This window comes from Rhinoraja longicauda, chromosome 1 (assembly GCF_053455715.1).
Source record: "Rhinoraja longicauda isolate Sanriku21f chromosome 1, sRhiLon1.1, whole genome shotgun sequence".
Classification (NCBI taxonomy): domain Eukaryota; kingdom Metazoa; phylum Chordata; class Chondrichthyes; order Rajiformes; family Arhynchobatidae; genus Rhinoraja; species Rhinoraja longicauda.
The window spans coordinates 102065287-102091413 of NC_135953.1; the positions used below are offsets into that span (position 1 = coordinate 102065287).

General features: G+C 45.2%; 1 protein-coding gene across 4 annotated transcripts in view; it reads left to right on the forward strand.

Annotated features, from left to right (window-relative positions):
- Nucleotides 1-21288, forward strand: part of npnta (nephronectin a) — a 63779-nt gene extending 42491 nt beyond the window's left edge. For 2 of the 4 annotated variants that reach the window (XM_078403595.1, XM_078403605.1), the window contains 4 exons: nt 1277-1372; nt 5791-5889; nt 12808-13067; nt 19008-21288. In XM_078403595.1, coding sequence (XP_078259721.1) covers nt 1277-1372; nt 5791-5889; nt 12808-13067; nt 19008-19109 — 557 coding nt within the window. In that variant the 3' untranslated portion in view covers nt 19110-21288. The remainder of the gene's footprint in view (nt 1-1276; nt 1373-5790; nt 5890-12807; nt 13068-19007) is intronic. The other 2 variants (XM_078403616.1, XM_078403627.1) reach the window with 1 other exon arrangement.
- The last annotated feature ends 4839 nt before the right edge of the window (nt 21289-26127 follow it).

Below are 26127 nucleotides of genomic sequence, written 5' to 3' on the forward strand. Positions count from 1 at the left end.
TCAAATAAGAGTGTTTTAATAGTCACGTACCAACAGTGGAACGATGAAATTCTTACTTGTAGCAGCATAACAGGCCTGTAAACACAATACTCATGGATAACATGTAATAAACAAACAAAATCAGTAAAGTAATAACCCCAAAACTAATGCAAAATGCAAAATAAGCCCAAAGTCCTTTGTGCAATCAAAGACAGTCCAAAATTTATGGTTTGGTTAATTTGTAGAAATCTATTACTTTTTGGGCAAAATCAGACAACTAAGTGGGAGGCCAGGACACAAGGGAAGAAAGAAAATTCATAAGGAAGCAGAAGGCATGAAACGGGAAATCTGAAGTAAAAACAAAAAGTGTGAAATATAAAAATATCTTTAAGGTGAGAAGGCAAAGTTTAAAGGAGATGTATGGAGCATAGTGTTTTACACAGAGGGTGGTGGGTGCCTGGATTGTGTTGTCAGGGGTGGTGTAAGAGGCAGAAATGAAAGTGGCATTTAAGAGGCTTTTGCATGGGCACGGATATATGTAGGAATGAAGGATATGGGTTACTCACAGGCAGATTATAATAGTTTATCTTGACACCGTGTTTGGACAGACATTGCAGGCCAAAGGGCCTGTTCCAGTGCTGTACTATTCTATATTCAGGATATACAGGATAGGTCCATTGGTTTTAAAGAGAGAGAAAAAAATTGTTTCTACGGCATTTTTCATGTTACTTTCAAGGCATGCCAGAGTTATTTTCAAAAATATTAAATTAGCTGAAATGCATGCAAATATTATCTGTGTATCTGCTGAGCAGAACAATTCCTCTGGTGCAATTTTGATGATTTGCAGAGGAGTTCTCACCAAAGTCCCAGCAAATATTGATACTCAATCATCATCACGAAAGTAGATTATCGGGTTGTTAAGAACATTCTGGAAGCTTGTTAATCGTTCACAAGAAGCGGCGAGAACATTGCTGGCGAGAACAAAATGAACTTGTTTCCGCTCATCTGACCCTCCCCCCAAACCCCAGTTCATTTAAATGGTGCCGACATTGTCCCACTGAAGGGGAATTACAGGATGTATCAGCACACAGTAATCTAACGGGGAGCTTAGTGAGAGAAATGTTTCGCCCATTTGCTTTCCTTGGTCTGTCATTGTTTTGTTGTCAAAGGGATCAATTATGTGCAGGACAGTCAGAAGTGCTTCATTTTATGCTCTCTCACCAATGTGGTAATTGTAGGAGTATGTGAACATGATTAATCTTGTGTTGCACCTAACAGATCTCCATTCATTTTGCAGTCCCACGTCAGCCTGGAGGCAATGGGGCTTTACTCGGCCTACTTGACATTGAAAGGGGGATTACCGCAGACGAAAATGATGCAGGAGACGACCAAGGTATTTATTCCAGTCCTGTCACTCACACTGTGTTTAAACCTGGCAGGGCTCCAGTTGTGTGAAATCAAAGCTCACAGCTCTAGTTTACAGAGAGCAGGAAGGCTTCATCACAGTAATGGAGATGCAATGGAAAAGTGGAGGAAACGGATTAAATTGGAACGTTCAGAAGGCATGCTGATAAAAATATAAAACAAAATTTACGGAAAAAAATCAGGATGGGATTAGATAGTCCATTGAAAAATGGTTGTAGATTGACGAATTGAGTGGCCTTCTGTGCTATAAAAATCAATGATCCAGGGCGGCACAGGGTTCGATCCTGACTACGGATGCTGTCTGTAAGGAGTTTGTACGTTCTCCCTGTGACCTTGTGGGTTTTCTCTGGGTTCTCCGGTTTCCTCCCACACTCCAGACATACAGGTTTGTAGCATAATTGGCTTTGGTAAAATTGTAAATTGTCCCTAGTGTGCAGGATAGTGTTAATGTACAGGGTGATCATTGGTCGGTGCAGTCTTGGTGGGTGGAAGTGCATTGTCTAGAGAATCCAGGACGTGTCTCCATGAAGAGGCTGTAAAGAAATAAAGGAATTATGTGATTCCACAAAACTGACTGCAAATGTCGGATGGTCTTGTTAACATAGCTAGGATCTTCCTGCTTTCTAGCAATCCCCATTTTCCAGAGTGTCACCGCCTGACATCTTTCTGTCAGATTGAACCTTCTGGACACTCCCAGGCTGTAACCCTGCCTCACAACTGATCATTACACACTTTCTAAGGCAATGGAGCCATGGAGGTGGAGATCACTTTCCATTGCATGTCTCGGATGTGCAATATCTCGCCTTACATATCTTGCACTCCACTGCTGAAATTCTGCATCAAGCAGACTCGTGCGTAGCACGGAAACAGGCCCTTCGGCCCTCCGAGTCCATGCCGACCATTAGCCATTAATTTCTACACTTATCCTCCCCTTATTCTCCCCACATTCCAATTGACCATCCACTAGATTCTATTCCTCGCTTACACAGTAAGTGTGCCCGCCATGCTGGGAAGCACGGTGGCGCAGGGGTAGAGTTGCTGCTATACGATACGATACGATACAATACGATATAACTTTATTTAATGCAGGAGGGAAATTCATTTGACAACAGTCATTAAAAAACACAAAATACATGAAACGGCTTTGAAAATGAAAATGAAGGCTTTGGGGATGTGCAAAGATTGAGGCGGTGGGGTGGGGGGGGGAGGGGAGGGGAGGTCGGTCAGTCTCAGTCTACCCCATAACAGAAGGGGGAATAGTTGTAAAGTTTGATTGCCACAGGGAAGAAGGATCTCCTGTGATGTTCTGTCCTGCATCTTGGTGGAACCAGTCTGTTGCTGAATGTACTCCTCAGGTTGACCAGTGTGTCATGGAGGGGGTGAGCTGTATTGTCCAGGGCGCACCGCAGTTTGAGGAGCATCCTCCCCTCCAAGACCACCTCCCCAGAATAATATATTCCTTTATTCGTCCCACACCGGGGAAAATCCAACTCCATAAATCCAACTCTGCCCCCAGCACGGAGTCAGCCTTCCTGATGAGTTACAGCGCCAGAGACACGGATTCGATCCTGACTATGGGTGCTGTCTGTATGGAGTTTGTACGTTCCCCCCCTTGACCTGCGTGGGTTTTATCCGGGAGCTCCAGTTTCCTCCCACATTCCAAAGACGTATGGGTTTTGTAGGTTAATTGGCTTCTGTAAAAATTGTAAATTGACCCCAGAGTGTGTAGGATTGTGCTTGTGCATGGGGATTGCTGGTCGGCATGGACTCAGTGGGTTGAAGGGCCTGTTTCCGCGCTGTAAACCGAACTAAATTAGGCGCCAATTAACCTACCAGTCCCCACGACTTTGGGATATGGGGGGAAACCTGATTATCCTGAGGAAACTCACATGATCACAAAGAGAACATGCAAGCTGTCAAAGTTAAACCCGGGTCTCTGGCGATGTGAAGCAAAGCTACTTGCTGAACCACTGTACCGCAGTTAGTACAAGTGACCAAGGATGAATTTCTATGTGGCGGCGGCGCTGCCATTGCAGCTGCGGCTTACCTGCGGTCCATTTGTCTTTGTGTTTTTGTTGTTTTTTTGTCTTAATTGTAGTTGTGATGTGGTGTTTTTGTGTTTGTGTACTATGTGTGTATGTGGGGGGGAGGGGGGGAACTGTAAAATTGTAAATAGGTGTCCCTTCCGAACGGAGACCCGACCTTTGTTTTCTGGGTGGTGTCTCCGTTCCTGCTGCGGCCTACCATCGGCCCAACTCCTGGAGCTGGCGGCCTCCAGGGCTCCGGTTCGCAGAGCCCGCGGACCGGACTTACCATCAGCGGAGCCGGCCGTCCTCGGAGGCTGCGGGAGCGGCTGCGACTCGCCTTAGGCTCGGGCTGCGTGGATGCCGACATCGGGAGCTCCGGCAGCGGCAGCGTGTTCGCCCGCCCCTGGGTCGCGGACATTTCACCGTCCGGCGCGGCCTAAGATATGCCGCGGGATATTTCTCTGCTGGGCGGGGGCTTCAATGTCGGGAGCCACGACCGCCCCGACGTGCAGCAACAGCGGCAGCAGCAGCGTGGTCGCCCGCCCCGGATCTGACTTATCATTGGCGGAGCCGGCCGTCTTCGGAGGCTGCGGGAGCGGCTGCGACTCGCCTTAGGCTCGGGCCACTGCGGACCGTCCGGCGCGGCCTGCAACCACAACAACCTGACCGCGGGAGAGGACAGCAGGAGAAGGGAAAGACATTGTGGCCTTCCATCACAGTGAGGAGAGGACTGGAGGAGACTCACTGTGATGGATGTTTCTTTGATGGATGTTTCTTTTTTTGTGTGTTTTTGGGGTTGTGTAATTTTAATGCCTATTTAATGCTTTTATTGTTGGACTGTGGGTGACTGAATTTCGTCCAATATTGGATGACAAATAAAGCTATCTTGAATCTTGAATAGACGGCTTTGCTAAATCTCAAAGTTGTACTATTACAGGTACCAAATATGTCAGGCATGCTTGCCCCTGGCCCCTGGCTACTCTGTCAATAATTTATCCTGGTAACCTGAGCTGACAAGTGGGAGTTGAGTAACACAACAGAACTTGCATACATATTATTCAACGAACAGGTTGCGCTGGAGAACAATGCAGATTGCAAAGCCTTGTTCAAACATCTGTAGATCCTCATTCATGATGTGCTCCTGTGTTTAATCCGTGCGCCACACAGTCCTCTGTTGGGTGAACATTCTGACAAAATTTGAGGTTCCCATTCAGAATAATTTCAAACATCATTCTCTTGCAAAGACAGTGGCCATGTTTGCCTAGAATTAACTGAGCCAACCCCTAATTCCTCATTGAAGTGGGCACATGATTACAAAGAGTAGAGATGATCTTACACTGGAGGAGATATTATGTGACGTTGATTGGCTTCACTCTGCCTGATTTTGAGCATTATCATATCATATCATATCATATATATACAGCCGGAAACAGGCCTTTTCGGCCCTCCAAGTCCGTCCCGCCCAGTGATCCCCGTACATTAACACTATCCTACACCCACTAGGGACAATTTTTACATTTTACCCAGCCAATTAACCTACATACCTGTACGTCTTTGGAGTGTGGGAGGAAACCGAAGATCTCGGAGAAAACCCACGCAGGTCACGGGGAGAACGTACAAACTCCTTACAGTGCAGCACCCGTAGTCAGGATCGAACCTGAGTCTCCGGTGCTGCATTCGCTGTAAAGCAGCAACTCTACCGCTGCGCTACCGTGCATTAAATTGCTAGCAATGTTATCTCACAGAACCAAATAAGTGCAAAGGAAAATACCTAAAATATTCAAAGACTTTAAGACACCAAGTCATTAGCATCTCGGACAATGGCCAAGAAACCTTGCCCAAACAAGAATGACAAGGATGACATATTCCCGGAGATGGCAATTGGCCTGCTTCACCCGTCCCTCTTTGCTAACAAGCTTGCACCCTAGTATAGTTTAGTTTAGAGATACAGTGGGGAAACAGACACTTCATCCCACCGAGTCCACACTGACCAGCCATCCCCGCACACTAACACTATCCTACACACACTTGGGCCAATTTGTTTACATTTATACCAAGCCAATTCACCTACGACCTATACGTCTTTGGAGTGTAGGAGGAAACCAAAGATCTCAGAGAAAACCCACGCAGGTCACGGGGAGAACGTACAAACTCCTTACAGACAGCACCCGTAGTCAGGATTGAACCCGGGTCTCTGGCGCTGTAAGGCAGTAGCTCTACCTCTATGCCACTGTGTCACCTTAATTTGAACATTTCTATGTTTAATCCCACAGAACACCTGCACCTGCAACCATCAATGAACCAATAGGTCTCCTTTAGCTGCATGGAGTAAACAGGTGTGTTTTTGGTTTGTTTGCAGATATCTTGGTGAACAGCTGCAATTTTGACTATGGAATGTGTGGTTGGACACAGGAAAAAAATGCAGCACTTCTCTGGGAGCGAGTCCCTGAAGAATCAGGTAATCAAAACCTCAAAGAACTTGTTGTTCATGCCTTCAAATAAATGGCAATAGAACAAAAAAATGTAGAAAATAATTCAATAGTCAGGCCAAATATTAACCTCAAACATTCAGTCAGAGGGTGGCGTATCTGTGGAGTTCGTCGCCACAGACGGGTGTGGAGGCCAGGTCAATGGATATTTTTAAGGTGGAGATTAACAGGTTATTGATTAGTACGGGTGTCAGGGGTTATGGGGAGAAGGTAGGAAAATGGAGCTGAGAGGGAAAGGTAGATCAGCCATGATTGAATGGCGGAGTAGACTTGATGGGCCGAATGGGTTAATTCTGCACCTACAACTTATAGATTTATGAACAGGATGAAATGTAATGAAGGTTGACTGAAAGCCTACATTTAGAAGAAGTAAAAAACGAGGAAAGGGTGAAGCCATGGAGAGGGGATTGTACAGGGAGGAATTCTAGAGTTTATGGGCTAGATAGTGTGCTAAGCAATGGTATGGCAGAGAGGGCAATATTTGTACCATTCAAAGTTTACACGGTTTCCGCATTGGAGGAGGTTACAAAGTGTGCAATACCAAGTCATGGAGTGATTCCAACATGAGGACTTTAAAATGAAGGTAGGAATAAAAAAGTTTTTTTTTGGTTTTAATGTGTCAGTCTGTGGCCAGTTGCACTTTAGTTAAGTAGCAATGATATGCCGAGTGGAATATTTTGGAGTTTTAAGAAAAGCAGCTTTCTGGAAAAACCTAATTGCAAATTTACCCACATTGGGCCCCAGGGAATCAGCACTCAAGATACACTGAGGTATATCAGTGATAGAGGGTTAGTGCTGGAAAGTGAGGTAGATTACCAAATGTGGAGTAGACGTGAGGGGCTAAATGATTTCCTACTCCTCTGCACGTTCTTTCATGTTGTAGCTGTGACTTGAGTAAATCAGAATGCAAGATTAAAATTAATGTTTTAAAGGCACTTTTAAAAATAAATGTTATTAAATGTTATTAAAAAAAATAATAATAAAAAGAAAGGACCCCATTTATCTTTTTTAAAAGTTAAAGTGGGCATCACCAGAGCACGGGATCAATCCTGCAATTTTTCGAAACAGCAATTTTTACTCCAGATTTGGAGTCACCTTGACGATAGAGAAGGGAGGTAAGAAGGGCACTGACTATGGGTGCACAGTGGCGCAGTGGTAGAGTTGCTGCTTGACAGCGCCAGAGACCCAGATTCTATCCAGATTCGATCCTGACCACGGGTGCTGTGTGTACGGAATTTGTACTTTCTCCCCGTGACTGCATGGGTTTTCTCCGGCAGCTCTAGTTTCCTCCCACACTCCAAAGGTGTGCAGGTTTGTAGGTTAATTGGCTTTTGTAAATTGTCCCTAGTGTGTAGGATAGTGCAAATGTACGGGGTGATCGTTGGTCAGCGCGGACCCGGTGGGCCGAAGGGCCTGTTTCCGCGCAGCATCTCTGAACGAAACTAAACTACGCACTGCCCTTAACCAGTCTGACCCATATGTGACCCCAGTCTCACACAGCAGCAGGGTTGATTCTTAAATGTCAGTCTTTCAGATCACATGTCAATAGAGATGGGAATAAATAGGAGTTCCTCTCTGGGATGTGGAGATGGAATCCTGGTTGCCGTTCTGTGTAGTACAGTTGGAGATTCCCACTTGGATCAGTCTCTCCAGTGGACGTGGCACTGTTCAAAAATCAAGTCTTCCTCTTGTCCACACCAATATTTAAACCTTAAGAAAATTAGCGTTAAACAGATTCTGCTGTGGTTAAATGTGGCTGCCATGTGTCCCCACATTACGACAATGACAGCACTTCAAAAGTATTTAATTTGTTTTAAAGTACTTGAGAAAATTCCTCATCATCAAAAATTGCTCTCAGTCTAAGAGTCAGGAGTCGAGATTGTTTAATTGTCATATGTACTGAAGCAGAACAATTACATTCTTACTTGCAGCAGCATAACAGGTCTGTAAACACAGAAACAAAAAGAAAATGTCAATAAATACAAAACCCCAATAGTTGTGCATAAACTAAACAATACCCCAAAGTCTCTAGTGCAACCAAAGCAGTTCATAGTTTAGACTTTAATATAGGTTTTAGCGATCCAGCACTGAAATAGGCCCTTCAGCCCACTGAGTCCACGCCGACCAGCGATCACCCCATACAGTAGCACTATTCTACACACTCGGGACAATTTACAATTTTACCCAGTGAATCGACAAACCTGTACGTCTTTGGAATGTGGGAGGAAACTGGAGCACCGGGAGAAAACCCACGTGGTTACAGGGAGAACGTACAAACTGTGCAGATCGCACCCGTAGTCAGAACCAAACCCGGTTCACTGGCGATGTAAGGCAGCAACTCCATCGTTGCATCACTGTGCACTCATAGTTGGTGCCCTTCTCACCTCCCTTCTCGTATTGTCAAGGGGGCTCTAAATCTGGAGTAAAAATTGCAGTTTGAAGAAGCGTTTCTCTGAATTTTCTTGCAGCTGCAGAGCTGTAATATTTCTTGACATGTGTGCTCTGGCTGACAACAGTGATTGCCAGGCGGGCCCTGACAGACCAGCACTGGAGGGAAGCTATCACTTAAACAGGTATGCAGAACAAATTAAATGGGAGGGCAGGAGGCCAACAAGGGCAGACACTGAGGTCAGGAACAAATTAGGATGATGGACGCTCCTGTCCAGCTTCTGAGCATCAGGCTATATGCGCACTCCTCCAGATGACAGAGCCCGTGATCTATGGGGACCAGTGGGTGGAGAGCACTGCCTGATTGGAGCGTGTTGCTTGGATTAAAGCTTCAATGACACCCAAATACATCATCATTCTCGCACAAGCACGGCAGACGAGATCAATTCAGGCCAAGTACTAGCTTAAAAGAGCTACTTTAGTTTAGCTTAGAGATACAACTTGGAAACAGGCCCTTCAGCCGACCTATGATCACCCGTATACTAGTTCTATCCTAGACACAAGGGACAATTTGTAGAAACACATCTTTGAAATGTGGGAGGAAAGCAGAGCACCTGGAGAAAACCCACGTGGTCACAGGGAAAATGTAGAAACTCCATACAGACAGCACCCATAGTCAGTATTTATTCACAAAATGCTGGAGTAACTCAGCAGGTCAGGCAGCTTCTCGGGAGAGAAGGAATCGGCGATGTTTCGGGTCAAGACTCTTCTTCAGACTTCTTCACCCATAGTCAGGATCGAACCCGGGTCTCCGGCGCTGTGAGGCATTTATTATTATTGATTATAGTATCAACTATTGGATAGTATGTCCAACAGAGGCCACTCTTTCAACTGATTGCCTTTATAGTTAATAAATTAGCTCTAAATGGCACAGGCTTGCTTTCCTTGTGCTTATTGAGGTCAGGGGATTGGTGCCCAGAACTGAACAATACTCTAAATGTGGCCTCACCAATGTCTAATATAACTGCAACATGACCTCCCAACTTCTATATTCAGTGCTCTGACTGATGAAGGTCAATGTGCCAAAAGTCTTTTTGACCATCCTAACTACCTGTGGTGCTACCTTCGAGGAACTATGTACCTGCAGTCCAGATCCTTCTGCTCTATAACACTCCCCAGTGCCCTACCATTCACTGGGTGTGTCCTGCCCATGTTAGACTTTCCAAAATGCAACACCTCATATTTCTCTCTATTAAATTCCATTAAATTCTGTCTGTGTGGAGTTTGCATGTCCTCATTGTGACGACATGAGTTTCTCACAAGAACTCCACATTCTTCCCACATCCTAAAGACGTGTTGGTTGGTAGGCTACTCTGGTATAGATGTCTGGTGGGAAGCTACTAATGGGTATATAAGAGAGATAGGTCACAAGGCCTAAGTGGGGGAATGGGAGGAATGGAAATGTTCTGGGTGCTGCAAAGACTTGGTGAGCCAAATGTCCATATTGATGAGCCAAATGGTCATATTGAGAAAAAAAAGAAAATATGAGAAGGAAGAAGTTGAGGAATCTCCTGACGAAGATCTACATTTGATAGGCATAGAAATAATTCAATGTTATTATCCCAGTCCAAAGCAGGAGAACGGGTTGAGAGAGAAGGATAGATCTGTCACGATTAAATGGTGGAGTAAACATGATGGGCTGAATTGCCTAATTCTGCTTCTATAACTGATGAACCATAAATATAGTGCAATAAATTCAATAAAATTTTGGAGGAAATGCTTTTTCTAACCATTGTGGTTAAATATAGAACCACCAACATTAGTGCAGGTGACAGCATTAGTGTACGTATTGGAAGTTAGATAAGCACTTGAGAGGAAAAGGATAGATTGTTATCTTGATAATATACCATGAAATAAATGGGAAGGGATTTATATGCAGCAGAAAAATGTTCCCAATGTTGGGAGAGTCCAGAACCAGGGGTCATGGTGTATGAATAAGGGGTAGGCCATTTAAGACTGAGATGAGGAAAAACTTTTTCACCCAGAGAGTTGTGAATTTGTGGAATTCTCTGCCACAGAAGGCAGTGGATGTTTTCAAGAGAGAGTTAGATATAGCTCCTAGGACTAACGGAATCAAGGGATATGGGGAGAAAGCAGGAACGGGGTAATGATTTTAGATGATTAACCATGATCATATTGAATGGCGGTGCTGGCTCGAAGAGCCGAATGGCCTACTCCTGCACCTATTTTCTATGTGTCTATGAAACGCCATTATGGAACAGTTAGTCTGAACTGTGTTTGTGTGTGTGTGCATTTGTGTGTTTGTGTGCTTGTGTTCATGTGTGTGATTATGTGTGTGTGTATGTGTATGTTTGTGTGCGCGTGTGTGTGTGCATGTGTATGTGTGCGCGTGTGTGTGTGCATGTGTGTGCGTATGTGTATGTTTGTGTGCGCGTGTGTGTGTGCATGTGTATGTGTGCGCGTGTGTGTGTGCGTGCGCGTGTGTGTGTGTATGTGTGCGCGTATGTGTGTGTGTGTATGTGTGTGCGCGTGTGTGTGTGTGCGCGTGTGTCTGTGTGTGCGCGTGTGTGAGTGTGTGTGCGCGCGTGTGTGTGTGCGCGTGCGTGTGTGTGCGCGTGTGTATGTTGCGAGCAGATCTGCTTAAATGAAACCAGTCATTTGTCCCTGTGAAGCTGGATGTGCTCCATTCTGGAATGTTGTGCTGTGCTGTCTGCTGCCCGTAGTGTATGAGGAACAAAGACGTAGTGAGCCATGGCAACAATTATCTTGTTAACTGTGAACATTTGTGCCAAAATTGCAAACGGGACTTGCAGCAATCAAGAAACAATTGGAGACACATTCTGCTTCTGACTAGTTGTTGTCACGTTTGTGGCATTGGCTACTTTTAGATGAGGCTAGCATACAACGAAAAGCTTTCACTGTACCTCAGTACACATGGCAATAATAAACTAAACTAAACTAAGTATCACAGGGGTGGCACAGTAATGTAGTGGTAGAACTGCTGCTTCATCGCACCAGTTTGTGCGGGTTTGATCCTGACTGTGGGTGTTGTCTGTATAGAGTTTGTACGTTTTCCCCATGACTGCGTGGCTTTTCTATGGGTGCTCCAGATTCCTCCCACTCTCCAAAGACGTTCAGGTTTGTAGATCAATTGGCATCGGTAAAATTGTAAATTGCCCCTAGTGTGTAGGGCAGTGCCAGTGTACGAGATGATCGCTGGTCGGCGTGGACTCGTTGAGCCAAATGGCCTGTTTCCGCTCTGTATCTCTGAAGTCTGACGCCTAAAAGGATCCTAATGCACAGGCCTCTCATTCCACTACACTTCTGCCAACTCTGAAAATGCTCTCCAGTTATTCCATTCACCCCTCCTTTTCTGAAAGCTACTATTGATCCTGCTTCCACCATTCTTTCAGCCACACAGGGCTGATGTGGATAGTTTCTATTTTGCTAAGTATTCAAGCTCAAGGATTCCATTAGGTGCTAGCATTCGCGAACTTCCACTGTGACTCTGCACTCATGTATAATTCCAGAGATGCCAGTACCTGATCTAGGCTGTAGAATCCAGATCAGGACTGGACCATCGGATTTAGTTTAGTTTAATTTAATTTATTGTCAGCTGTACCGCGGTGCGGTGAAAAGCTTTTTTGGTGCGTGCCATCCAGTCAGTGGAAAGACAATACATGATTATAATCGAGCCATCCAGAGTGTGCAGATACAGGATAAAGGGTATAACATTTAGTGCAAGATAATGTCCAGTAAATTCCAATTAAAGATAGACCGAGGGTCTCCAATGAGGTAGACGGTAGCTCAGGACCGCTCTCTAGTTATTGATAGGATGGTTCAGTCGCCTGATCACAGCTAGGAAGAAACTGTCCCTGAGTCTGGAGGTGTGCGTTTCTGACTTCTGTACCTCGTGCCTGATGGGAGAGGGGAGAAGAGGGAGTGTCTGGGGTGAGACTGGTCCTTGATTATGGTGGTGGCCTTGCCGATGCAGCGTGAAGTGTAGATAGAGTCAATGGAAGGGAGGTTGGTTTGTGTGATGGTCTGGGCTGCGTCCAGCAGTTAGAAAACAGACACCTCCAGATTCCCAGCTATTATCAGGCAACTGAATCGTCCTCTCACCAACTAGAGAGTGGTCTTGACATACGATCTACCCCATTACAGACCTTGGAACTGCCTTTAATCGAACTTTATTGGACTTTATCTTGCGGTAAATAATATACCCGTTATCCTGTATCTGCACACTGTGGAAGGCTTGATTGTAATCATGTTGTAATCACGATTGTGGTCTTTTCGTTGACTGTGTAGCACGCAACAAAAAAAGCTTTTCACTGCACCTTGGTGCACGTGACATAATAGACTAAACTAAACAAAACCAAGCAGAATATGCTGTTCCTCCTGTCTGCGTGTTCCACTCCCATTTTAATGGTAACCCTAGTTTGTGCGAAGCCCAATTCTCTCCTGATGTGTGTTTTCAGGTCGTGGTTGGTATCTGGCTCTTCATGTGACCCACCACAAGTGGAGGGAGGTCGGTCACATTCTCCTCGCGCTGGGGCCAACGACAGGTGCCGGCAACCTCTGCCTCACCTTCAGGCACAAGCTGACCGGAGACTCTCCGGGAAAGATCCAGGTGTTCGTGAGGAGGAATGGCATTTACGGACACGCACTGTGGGAGAGGAACAGGGGGCGTGGCTGGAGGACAAGTTGGTTCACACTGAGAGGACCAGGTCTTGAGAGCGTGAGTACTGTGAACTTTAAAGCAGTGCGACTTTTAAATAACCGTAATTGGTGGGTACCCAACAAATGGGACACATTCAGGCATCCCAGAGTGGTCTCAGCCAACACAAGTTCTTCAAATATAGACAAAATATGCTGGAGTAATTCAGTGGGTCAGGCAGCATTTCTGGATAAAAGGAATAGGTGATGTAGTGCACATCATCTATTTCTTTTCTCCAGAGATGCTTCCTGACTCACTGTTACTCCAACATTTTATGTCTATCTTAGGTGTAAACCAGCATCTCCAATTCTCCGAGATCTTCGGTTTCCTCCCACACTCCAAAGACGTACAGGTATGTAGGTTAATTGACGGGGTAAATGTAAAAAAAAAAAATTTGTCCCTAGTGTGTGTAGGATAATGTTAATGTGCGGGGATCACTGGGCGGTGCGAACTTGGTGGGCCGAAAAGGCCTGCTTCCGCGCTGTATATATATGAAATATGAAATATGAAATATTCTTACACAAGTACTTCAAAGCCTGAAGAAGGGCCCCGACCCGAAATGTCACATATCCATGTTTCCCAGCGATGCTGCCTGACCTACTGATTTTGTATTTTTTTGCTGAAGATTGCAGCATCTGCAGTTCCTTGTGTCTATCAGCTTATAATAATAATAATAATAATCCATTTATTTTATATAGCGCCTTATCACATGCTCAAAGCGCTTTACAAAAACAATTAACATAGAAACAAACAAACTATCCTGACGGAAAAGCGGCTAATACTCAACGCCAGCGTCCTCTCACGTCAGGGTCCGGCAGTAGACATTAAAAAGCACAGGACACACAGATACAATTTTTTACACAAAACAGCCATCACAGTGATTGCTCTAGGCATACCCTCACTGTGATGGAAGGCAAAGTCTTATCTCCTCCTCATTCTTCTCCCGTGGTGCCACGAGGTGATCGAGGCTCCCAACTTTTTGAAGCCCCCACCGGGCGATGGAAAGTCCCAGGGCTGAGCCGAGCAGGCCGATGAAAGTCCTGAGCCCCCACCGGGCGATGGAAAGTGCTGCGGCCGAGCCACGCAGGGCGATGAAAGTCCTGAGCCCCCACCGGGCGATGGAAAGTGCCGCGGCCGAGCCACGCAGGGCGATGAAGGGCCTGCGGGCGGGTTGATCGTACCTCGCGCTTCGGGGCGGTCGAAGCTGCTACGGCTGGAGCTCCCAAAAGCCGGTCGCCAGCCAGGGACCTGCGAACTCCCGATGTTGCGGTCTGCAGGGCCCACGGCCGAAGCCTCCGAGATGGTAAGTCCAGGCCATGCGACCGGAGTCTTTGAGGTCGATCCCAGCTGGAGGCCGCCGACTCCACGATGTTAGGCCGTAGCGCGAACGGAGATACGACACGGTAAAGGTCGCATCTCCGTTGAGGAGGAGATTTGAAAAAAAGGTTTCCCCCAACCCCCCCCACCATCCCCCTACATACACAGAATTAAAAATAAAACAAAACGTACATTTAACAACGACAATGACAAAAAAACAACAAAAAAACGGAGAGACTGCCGGTGAGCCGCAGCTGCAGAACACAGCCACGCCCCCTACTTGCTATTATAGACTATTAAAGCAATCCATCGCAATCACAGCAGTCTTTAGTTCATGTGTGACTTTAAGCAATGTTTTGTCAGGGTAGTTCAATGGCTTCCTGCTCTTCGAGATGTACCCCACTTACATGAGCGGGGAGATCGGGCAAAAATCCACCTACACTTTAAACAAACTATTGAAAATAGGGTAAAACTCCTTATGTCCCATACCCCTGTCCCCAGATCCTTGTAGTGTCTGGAATGTCTGTGTAATCTTGGCCAAGTTGTGGAAAAGTCAGACTTGATTATTGAGCACACTGCTGCCATTAATTATCCTTAAATATTGCTATTCAACTCCATTTCTCTTGCAATCGCCCCTTTTACATAATAACAGGGGAATGATGGAAAACTTGAGGTTGTTCCAAGGAGTTTATTTTTCGTATGCAAGGAAGAGCATTGAGTTAGACAGTGTGTGATCAGACTTGAATGCCACATACACTATTTGCACTGAAGCAGCTGTCTGCATGTGTCACTGCCAACACGCAGTTTGAGAAACTAATCAAATGTGCCTTTGATGGCTGCAGTAAACTTAGTTACCACGCACAGGGTTGCATCTGCTAAAGGTGTTGCAGTTGAAAACAATCCTGTTACACACATCACAGAATGGCAAGGGATATCTTCAGTAAAGAAAAGCAAAACAGAACCTTGCTGGTGGACATTCGGCCTAGAATTGAGCCAAAATCTTATCTTTTTTCTAAAATCATGAGAGGCACAGATAGGGTAGACTTTCTCTCGTAGCGTGGAAAAGTCAAATACTAGAGGGCAAGGGTCTTAAGGTGAAAGGGGCAAAGTTTAAAGGAGATATGCGAAACAAGTTTTTTTACAGTTTGTTTAGAGATATAGTGCAGAAATAGGCCCTTCGCTTTACCGAGTCCAAGACAACCAGCAATCCCTGCACACTAGCACTATCCTATACACTAGGGACAATTTACAATTTACTGAAGCCAATTAGCCTGCAAACCTGTATGTCTTTGGAGTGTGGGAGGAAATCAGAACAGCTGGAGAAAACTCACGCAGGTCAAGAGGAGAAGGTACAAATTCCATACAGACAGCACCCATAGTCAGAATCGAACCCGGGCCTCTGGCTCTGTGAGGCAACAACTCTATTGCTGCACCACCGTGCCATCCACAGAGAGTGGAGGGTGCTAGGAACATGTTGTCAGGGCTGGTGGTGGAGGCAGATACGATAGAGGCATTTATGAGGCTTTTAGATAGGCATATGGATATGCAGGGAATGGAGGTATGGATCATGTGGAGGCAGAGGAAATTAGTTTAACCTGGCACCATGTCTGGCGCAGACATTGTGGGCTGAAGGAAGGAAGCAGAGGGTGATGGTGGAAGGTTGCTTCTCGGACTGGAGGCCTGTGACTAGTGGTATGCCTCAGGGTTCGGCGCTGGGCCCATTACTGTTTGTCATCTACATCAATGATTTGGATGGGAACAAACAGGGCAAGATTAGCGAGTTTGCTGATGATACAAAAGTGAGTGGCTTTGCAGACAAAGAAGATAGATGTGAAAGATTGCAGCAGGATCTGGATCGATTGGCCAGGTGGGCTGAGGAATGGTTGATGGAATTTAATACAGAGAAGTGTGAGGTGTTGCATTTTGGGATGTCTAACAAGGGCTGGACCTACACAATAAATGGTAGGCCTCTGGGGAGTTTTGTAGGGCAGAGGTATCTAAGAGTGCAGGTGCATGGATCCTTGAAGGTCAAGTTACAGGTAGATAAGGTGGTCAAAAATGCTTTTGGCACATTGGCCTTCATCAGTCAGAGTATTGAATATAGAAGTTGGGAGGTCATGTTGCAGTTGTATAAGACGTAGGTGAGACTGCATTTGGAATATTGTGTTCAGTTCTGGGCACCATGTTATCGGAAAGATATCGTCAAGCTTGAAAGGGTTCAGAAAAGATATACGAGGATGGTGCCAGGACGAGAGAGTGTGAGCTACAGGGAGAGGTTGACTGGGCTGGGTCTCTATTCCGTGGATCTCAGGAGGATGAGGGGTGATGTTATAGAGGTGTACAAAATCATGAGAGGAATATATCGTGTAGATGCACTCTTGCGCAGAGTAGGGGAATCGAGGACCAGAGGACATTGGTACAAGGTGAAGGGGAAAAGATTGAATAGGAATCCGAGGGGTAACTTTTGCACACAAAGGGTGGTGGGTGTATGGAACAAGCTGCCAGAGGAGGGAGTTGAGGCTGGGACTATCCCATCGTTTAAGAAGCAGACAGGTACATGGATAGGACAGGTTTGGAGGGATATGGACCAAGAGCAGGCAGGTGGGACTAGTGTAGATGGGACATATTGGCCGGTGTGGGCAAGTTGGGCTGAAGGGCCTGTTTCCACACTGTATCACTCTATGACTCTATAAGGAACTTTTTTCACTCATCTGGGTGGTAGATATATGGAATGAGCTGCCAGAGAAGATAGTTGAGGCAGGATAAATAACATTTAAAAGACATTTGGATAGTTACAGGGATAGAAATGATTTAGAGGGATATGGATGAAACATGGGCATATGGGACCAGCTTGGATGTAGCATTTTGGTCAGCATGGTAGAGATGGGCCAAGGGCCCTGTTTCCATGCCATATGACGATGACTCTAGGTTTCATTGGCAGGGTGAAGCTTTTGGAATGCTCCAAGGGCATGGGAATTGTTGCAGGATGTTTGTCTTTTGAAGAAAATCAGATATATGCAGCGCCAAAACAAGGCTGGCCGCTGATTGTGCAGAGGGGCAGGGTTCCAGTCAATACTGTATATGATAATAGACTGTTTATTTATCAAAAGTTCCACAGGAATTATCACACTGTTAAGGTGCATGCTTTTGAGAAGACAATCTTGTGGAACTTTGATAAACATTTGTACTCTTATCATGATCCTAACTTACTGCAGTCTGGTGAAATAGCAAAGCGATGTGATCTGTCAACAAATAGAGAATATGTTTTGACTGTCAATGCTGTCTATGTGCCATCTTGCTGTTAACCCTTCGACCGTACATCAGTGGTTAGAGGCAGAATGGATAACCAAATTGATGCATGGTTGAAGGGTTAACTTAGTAAGATGGCACACAGACAGCAGAACATATTGCCAGTAAAATCAGTTCAGAAGCCGATTTTCAATATTATCTATTTGTTGTCAGAGCACATCTCACAAAAATAAGGACAAAAAAGATTAAATGACTCCGTGGTCCTCATTTTTGTTAATCAACCTGCGTCTGACAATCTACCTGGACCATATCTATTCATTTATTTCATTAACCTTTTAATCAGGTTAGTCAATGATTTACCTTGGAGTAATCCATAGCTCTGTGTTTTTAACTGAAACTTCTGCCTTTATTTTTGTTCCTTAAATATAGCTTCTGAAGGTTTCCCTCCCTCTGAGGTTGGTCCTATCACCCTGCAGTTGTTGGGCATGTCCTTACACTCTTTTTGACCAAAGGTGTCAGAAATGCAATTGTCCAGTTCTCTGGAACCACTCCAACATCTAGGAGCTGTCAGGAGATTATAGCAAGTCCTTTGCAAATTCCATGCCTTCGGTTCCCTTCAAGAAGTTATCTGGGGACTTACAGTTTATTTTTAAGCATAACCAGGATTTCTAGTACCTTCTTATTACGTTTCATACTGTTATCATGCTACCTACCTTTTTACTCATTCTTGAGAATGGGGTTCTCATTGGGTCTCGTTAACAAGAAGCAAACTATGAAAATTGGGTCTGGAGCATTTAGGGCAGAATAGAAAATCGAACTCGGTCTATAATGTCTATGCCAAACATGATTCCAAGACCAACTCTTATCTGCCTGCACATAATCCAAATTAATTCATTCCCTGTATATCCATCCTGGGAAAAAGGTTCCCCTATCTATGTCTATCATAATTTTGTATACTTCCATCAGGTCTCCCCTCAACTTCCGGCATTCCAGAGAAAACAATCCAAGTCTTTCCATCCTCTCCCTGTAACTAATACTCTCTCACCCAGGAATCCAGGATAGTCATAAACTCCCCACTGCCAAAGAGAATGGGATCTCTTCATTGTTTTGGTCGAGCTGCCAACTACATTTAATGTCAAAAGATTGATCCTATCTCCCCCAGCATAATTTAGCACCAGAAGAATGAGCTTCATATACACTCTACTTCTTCATATGGCCCTGGAAAATATGCATGATTTTATAATAAAAAGGTCTATTTAGCCTTTAAAATATAATCTGATTGCCCAAATGTGGACAGGATTGGTGAGCTTGTCCACAATCTTCTAGAGATCAGTGCAAGGTGAAAGATGGTTCACTTGGTGAACTAACACAAAACTCTCTCTCCCTCTCCTCCAGGTCATCTTCAGAGGGGTGCAAGAGAAGAAGAGCGGAGTCGTCGGTCTGGATGATATCAGCTTGCAGAAAGGCCAATGCTCGGGAAGACCTTGGGGGCAGTAGTGAAGCAGAGGGTTCCACATCTGAAAGGACACCCCACCTCATCCCCCTCTGTCTGTGTGAGGACTGAATGCAGGGGGGGGGGGGGGGGGGGGGAGAAACAGCTGACTGCCATTCTATTTGGGTCCTGGGTGCAAATTGTGCAAACAGTCTTCCCTGGACACAGCCCTTTGAGGGCACAAGAGATTCAAACAAACGCCGCATTTTTAATAAACCTTATCTGTGTGCTTATGCGATTAGTCTGTGGTCCAGTAATGCTGAGAAGTATGGCTATGAAATCTCCAGAATGAGAGGGGTGTTGGTTCGAACAGCAGTTCTAAATGAAACGACTCACTAATCGACATGTCTCTGTATTAGGCGGGAGTGTAGGACACACCCAACTAGATGCCAACCCCTTGCACGTGCCGTTGAATCACATCTCTGTAATTCTTACCGGGGCACTGTACTGGAAACTTCCTAAACGTTGTCCTGATGAGTCTTGTCCCTCAGACAGTAAATATCTTGCATAACCTGAAACCTGAGTCCAGCATCGCCATTTTAGAAGTTTCCACGTGAAGTTAAGCTGACACCATTTGAGCTGCAAGGGGCTTCAGTCAGTAGTCACTCCATTGATTCTTGCCCCCTTTTTCTTCCTCTCCTCCTTCTGCTCTTGCCTATGCACTTTGCACGGTCTCATTGTGGTGCTTTACACTTTTGACATCCTCAACATCATTACAGGTGCATAACTGAGGACTTGTTAAATTGCAATCACTACCGTCTCAGCTTAAAGCTGCCTGGCAACTCTCCACACACCCCATTCCCACATTGAGCATGTTGTTGTACACTGGGAAACCACTAGGCTCCATGTGGGTGGCCTCCTGTGCTGTCCTGGATCGAGTCCAACTGTGCCGTCACACGGACTGCATCTTAGTAACCCACATGACTGTGTTTCTCCTTCACATTTTAGTCTCGTAAGAGCTTGTAAATGGTCTTGCCATGAATATGTTCCTAAAACGTGCTTTTGCTTTTAATTGTTTGTTTAGTAATTGACGCCACATGACTTTAGCCATTTAAAAATGTACCTACGTGTAAATTAATTCTTTATTGTTTGGGATGATTGTCTCACTCTATTTAACATGCGTTTCGCATTTACTTGAGCATGTACTTAATGCAGCTATTTGTATTTGTGCAGGCACTCCATAGTACTGTATATAACACTGCAGGGAAATACACAGTTGTACTTTTACAAGCTTTTCAGGCAGCTATTGAGGAGGTTTGTAGCAGTGATTTAGGAATGCAAATTGATAGGATTATCAGAATGCAAAGCTCACTTCCTGATTTACCAGAACACAAAAATCGTTGCAAACCCAGAAAATTAAATGGCGAGAATGCACATTATTCTTTATATATTGCAATAATTTTTTTTTAAAGTTTTCTTTTCAAGAGGAATAAAGCAATACGTCCAAATCAGAGTGGCCCTTGCTTGGCAGTCAGGATGCAGGAAACTAGCCCAGTGTGAATGGGTGGGATATCTTGCCTTGATTATGCTCACACCCAGTAAGTACCGTTCAGTTAAGTACCCTTCATCACCACAAGGTTTTATAGTAAGACTTCAGCTTTTCCACTCCTTATAACTATAGCCACCAATTATGATTGTAGCTTGAGAGTGGGACTATTTTTGATCAATATGGTCAGTCCTTGAATACGTCCTGTATTGTGTGTTAACATTTATCAGTTTGTTCAGTAATCCTCGTTAAATAACACCCATGGACACTGTCGGGTGGCACTAAGACTCAGAGCTCACTTTGTGATTCCTGTGGCACGATGTTTACAATGGTAGTTATTTTTTCCTGAGTTTTCACTTGGTCACATATTCTATTCGTAAACATTTTCGGTCTGAATATATTTTTTGCCCCCACTGAATATATTTCTAGCCCAGCATTCCAATTACAACGTGGCATTATCAGACCCATGAGCCTGTCCCCAATGAAAGGCAGTCAGAGGATTCAAAATATAGGCCGTTCATGGACGATGATGGAATATTTATTACAGAATATTTAACACAGGCAGGAATGGCATGGCTTTATGAAGTTAATGAAAACGAGTCAACCATTGTTTAAAACTGGTCACCATTCGATGGAAGCCACCCCATTCACTGGAAGGGAATCAAAGGCTTAAAAATGTGCTGATTTTTGTAATAAAAATGGACTTGTGTAAAAGTGCTTGTTCTCATTAGTGGTAGACAATATCAACTCTTGCTTCATAATATCCATGGTGGTATCCCAGTAGCAGAATCATTAGGAGAAGGAGCCAGATGGGGTTACAATGGGTTACGTACATTTCAAATTGAGCTGGTGATGTTTCTGACACTGTTAAGGTGAGCTTTTACCAAGGGTAGGAGAATCAGAAACCAGAAGCGATCAATTTAATGGGAAAGGGGGTTAGATTTACTGGGTACCTGAGGGACAGCCTTTTCACAGAGGGTGGAGGGTATATGCTGGGTACATGGTGAGAGGGATACGGTCCAAAAGCTGGCAGGTGGGACTAACTTACATGGGCATCTTGGTCGGCATGGATAAGTTCAAAGATTCAATGATATTTTATTGTCCCATGTACAGTGAAATGCCTAGTTTTGCGTACAACCCCGTAAAGTCATACAGCAGACCTCGCTCACCTAGGCAGTCCACAAGAGTCGCCACTCTATCGCTGACAAAGTTACAAAAGTTCACCGAACAGTTTTATCTTCTGCTCGCAGCAGTGAGCCAGGCCTGCTGTACCCCCATTGTTCTCGGCGGAGGCTGAAGGGCCTGTTTCCAGGCTGAATGGTTCTATTTTGCGAAGAGGACTGGGGATGATAGGGGTGGGAATTGTGGATACATGGATGGCAAGAATTTGGCCATGGGTTTAAGAAAGTAACAGCACTTAAAGATGGAAATGTAAAAGCATTACTGAGGCAGACCACTTAGTATTTGAAAACTCCCATCTCTGCCATCTGAATCCTTGTTGCACTTTTTGAAATGGAAATATCTGGTGACTGGTTAAGCCAGCATTAATTTCCAGTTACCAGGAGAAGGTGGTATTCATAAGTTCCTAAGTAATAGGAGCAGATTTAGTCTATTTGGCCCATCAAGTCTACTTCCCATTCTCCTGCCTTCTCCCCTTAACTCCTAACACCTGGACCCATCAAGACAGGACTATCTGATCAGCCTTTTCGTGATTGGTGTCATTCTATGACCCGATGAAACGAATGTAATTTTTCTAAACATTCCTCTCCCAATGACCTCGGACCTCATCGAAAGACCAGAGAACCAAGGTTGCAAGACCTAAGTTGCCACTATCTTGACAACGTAAATCAACTTCCCGTCAATGAATCAATATCTTGGACGTGCTCATATAAGTGACTTGTAGAAGTACCATCATTAACACGGACGGCACTGGTTCAAGGCACATGCCCGCTCAGGGATAACTAGTGATAGGTCATAAAAACAAGCATTTCCACCAGTTGCCATACTCAAGTCTCAGGGTTCATTCCATCACTTACCTGATTTCAGGAGAAAAATAGTGAATTGATAGTGGGCTTCATACTGAGTGAAAAATACATTTTAGATTTCCTTTGTAATACTCCTGTTTTTTTTCTTGCTTAGAGATACAGGGTGGAAACAGGCCCTTTGGCCCAACGAGCCCGTGCCGACCAGCGATCACACCGTGCACCAGTTCTATTCTACACACAAGGGACAATTTACAATTTTACCAAAGCCAATTAACCTACAAACCTGGTAGACACAACATGCTGGAGTAACTCAGCGGGGCAGGCAGCATCTCTGGAGAGAAGGAATGGTTGACGTTTGGGGTCGACACCCTTCTTCAGTGATGTCAGGGGAGTGGGCGGGACAGAGATAGAATGTAGTCGGAGACAGTAAGACTGGTGGGAGAACTGGGAATGGTGAGGGGAAGGAGAGAGAGGGAAAGCAAGGGCTATTTGAAGTTAGCGAAGTCAATGTTCATACCGCTGGGTGTAAGCTACCCAAGTGAAATATGAGGTGCTGGTCCTCCAATTTGCACTGGACCTCACTCTGACAATGGAGGAGGCCCAGGACAGAAAGGTCAGATTGGGAATGGGAGGGGGAGTTAAAGTGCTGAGCAACCGGGAGATCAGGTGTGTTAAGGCGGACTGAGCGGAGGTGTTCAGCGAAACGATCGCCGAGCCTGCGCTTGGTCTCGCCGATGCGCAGAAGTTGACACCTGGAACAACAGATACAGTAGATGAGGTTGGAGGAGGTACATGTGAACCTCTGCCCCCCCATGAAAAGATTGTCGGGGTCCTTGGATGGAGTTGAGGGGGGAGGTAAAGGGACAGGTGTTGTATCTTCTGCGGTTGCAGGGGAATGTACCTGGGGAGGGGGTGGTTTGCGTGGGAATGGACGAGTTGACCAGGGAGTTGCGGAGGAAACAGTCGCTGCAGAGGAAACAGTCGCTGCAGAAAGCAGAAAGGGGTGGAGATGGGAAGATGTGTCCAGTAGTGGGATCCCGTTGGAGGTAGCTAAAGTGTTGGAGGATTATATGCTGTATGCGACGGCTGATGGGGTGGAAGGTAAAGACAAAGGGGACTCTGTCCTTGTTACGAATGGGGGGAGGGGGAGCAAGAGCAGATCTGTGGGATATCGAGGAGACCCTAGTGAGTGCCTCATCTATAATGGAAGAGGGAAACCCCCGTTTCCTAAAGAATGAGGACATCTCTAATGATCTAGTATGGAAACCTCATCCTGGGCGCAGATGTGGCGTAGATGGAGGAATTGGGAGTAGGGGTTAGAGTCTTTACAGGAAGCAGGGTGGGAAGAAGTGTAGTCTAGATAGCTATGGGAGTCAGTAGGTTTGTAGTAGATGTCGGTCAATAGTCTGTCTCCTGTGATGGAGACAAATTTTATCTATTTGTTGACAGATCACATCGCTTTGCTATTTCACCAGACTGCAGTAAATTAGGATCATGATAAGAGAACAAATGTTTATCCAGCATTTTGAATCTACCTTCGATTTAAACCAGCGTCTGCAGTTCTAACCTACAAACCTGTACGTCTTTGGAATGTGGGAGGAAATTGGAGTACCTGGAGCAAACCCACGTGGTCACAGGGAGAATGTACAAACTCCATTCTGACAGCACCCATTGTCAAGATCGATCCCGGGTCTCTAGCGCTGTAATCCGTACCGCCCCTGGCAACCCCAGATCATTACTGGGCTCCCGAACCAGATAGGAGCTGCAGCTGTAAGTTATCTATAACTTTCATAAGCTTCTCAGGGCTGAGCATCAAGAGATCGTGTGCACAATGGTAAGATGTCATCCCATATTCCTGCATTAGGCACGTTCAAGAATGTGTAATGGGACATCAATCATGGACACATGAGGCGCACAGACATTAAAGCGACTCCAGTCATCAGAATGGGTCAGATGTTGCAAGGCATTAACTAATAAAAATGCAGGGAAACAGATGCGAGATCAACAAAGCTTTTGCCGGCTGTTCATGTCTTTTGCTAAGAAATATATAAATGATCCACTTCCCCATTCACAAAAAGAAAGGTATCCCTGTGCAAGGACCAGCTACAGATACGAACAGTAATGTCACGTCACTGATAAATTGAAAACAATATTATCTATCTATGTAATATCTTCAGTGTAGCAAATACCAACAACTAGAGAGTGGTCCTGAACTACTATCTACCTCATTGAAGACCCTCAGATTATCTTTATTCGGACTTTACTGAACTTTATCTTGCACTAAAAGTTATTCACGTTATTCCCTTTATCATGTATCTGTACACTGTAAATGGCTCGATTATAATCATGTATTGTCTTTCCGCTGACAGGTTAGCACGCAACAAAAGCTTTTCACTGCACCTCGGTATACGTGACAATAAACTAAACTAACTCAACCTGGCCGTTAATGTCAGCAACATGAAAGAGTTGGTTGTTAACCTAAGGAAGTGGGGGGTGAACATAATCTCTTCATCACCGGAGCGGCTGTGGAGATGGTCAAAAGCCACATTGCGTAGGCATCCATATCGCCATCAAGGAAGTGTATCTGAGTATTTGCTTTCTTAGGCTTCCGAGAAGGTTCAGCATATCGATGAGGATTCTCTCCAATTTTACTGATGCCCCTAGAGAAATGTTTATGAGAGGATGCTTCCCTGCCTATTATGCTCTTGACCAGCTGAGCCTGCAGGGGGGTGTACACACTACAGTCTACCACAGGCATGTCATTTCCTTCCATCCGGTCCATCTTCACGGTGTTTGGATCAGGAAGGCTGGTCAAGAGGTAGAGCCGTTGCCTCACAGCACCAGAGACTCGGATTCAATACTGACTATGGGTGCTATCTGTGTGGAGTTTGTACATTCTCCCTGTGACCAGGTGGGTTTTCTTCGGATGTCCTCCCTCATTCCAAAGACGTGCAGATTTGTAAGTTAATTGACTTCCTTCTGTAAATTGCCCCTAGTGTGTAGGATGCAAAAGTGTGATAACATAGAACTAGTGTGATGGTCGCCGTGGACTCAGTGGGCCAAGGGGCCTGTCTCCACACTGTGTCTCTAAACTCAACTAAACTAAATATCTGTCACCCTGGCCATTCCCTTTTCTCCCCATCTACCATCTATGAGAAGATGCAGGAGCCTGAAAACTCCGGCCACCAAGTGTAAGATCAGACCCCTGAACCAATCACTTCCTGGAGGTGCTGCCACATACTCCTACTCTTGTAAAGCACTCTTGTACTTTAGTGTTCTTTTTGCACTATATAAAACAGCAAAGTGGCACAGCAGTAGAGTTGCTGCCTTACAGTGCCACTGACCGAGGTTCGATCCTGACTACGGGTGCTGTCTGTACGGAGTTTGTATGTTCTACCTGTGACTGTGTGCGTTTTCTCTGGGTGCTTCGGTTTCCTCCCACACTCAAAAGACGACATGTTTGTAGGTTAATTGGCTTTGATGAAGATTGTAAATTGTCCCTAGTGTGTCGAGGATAGCACTGGTGTACAGGGTGATCACTGGTCAGCACAG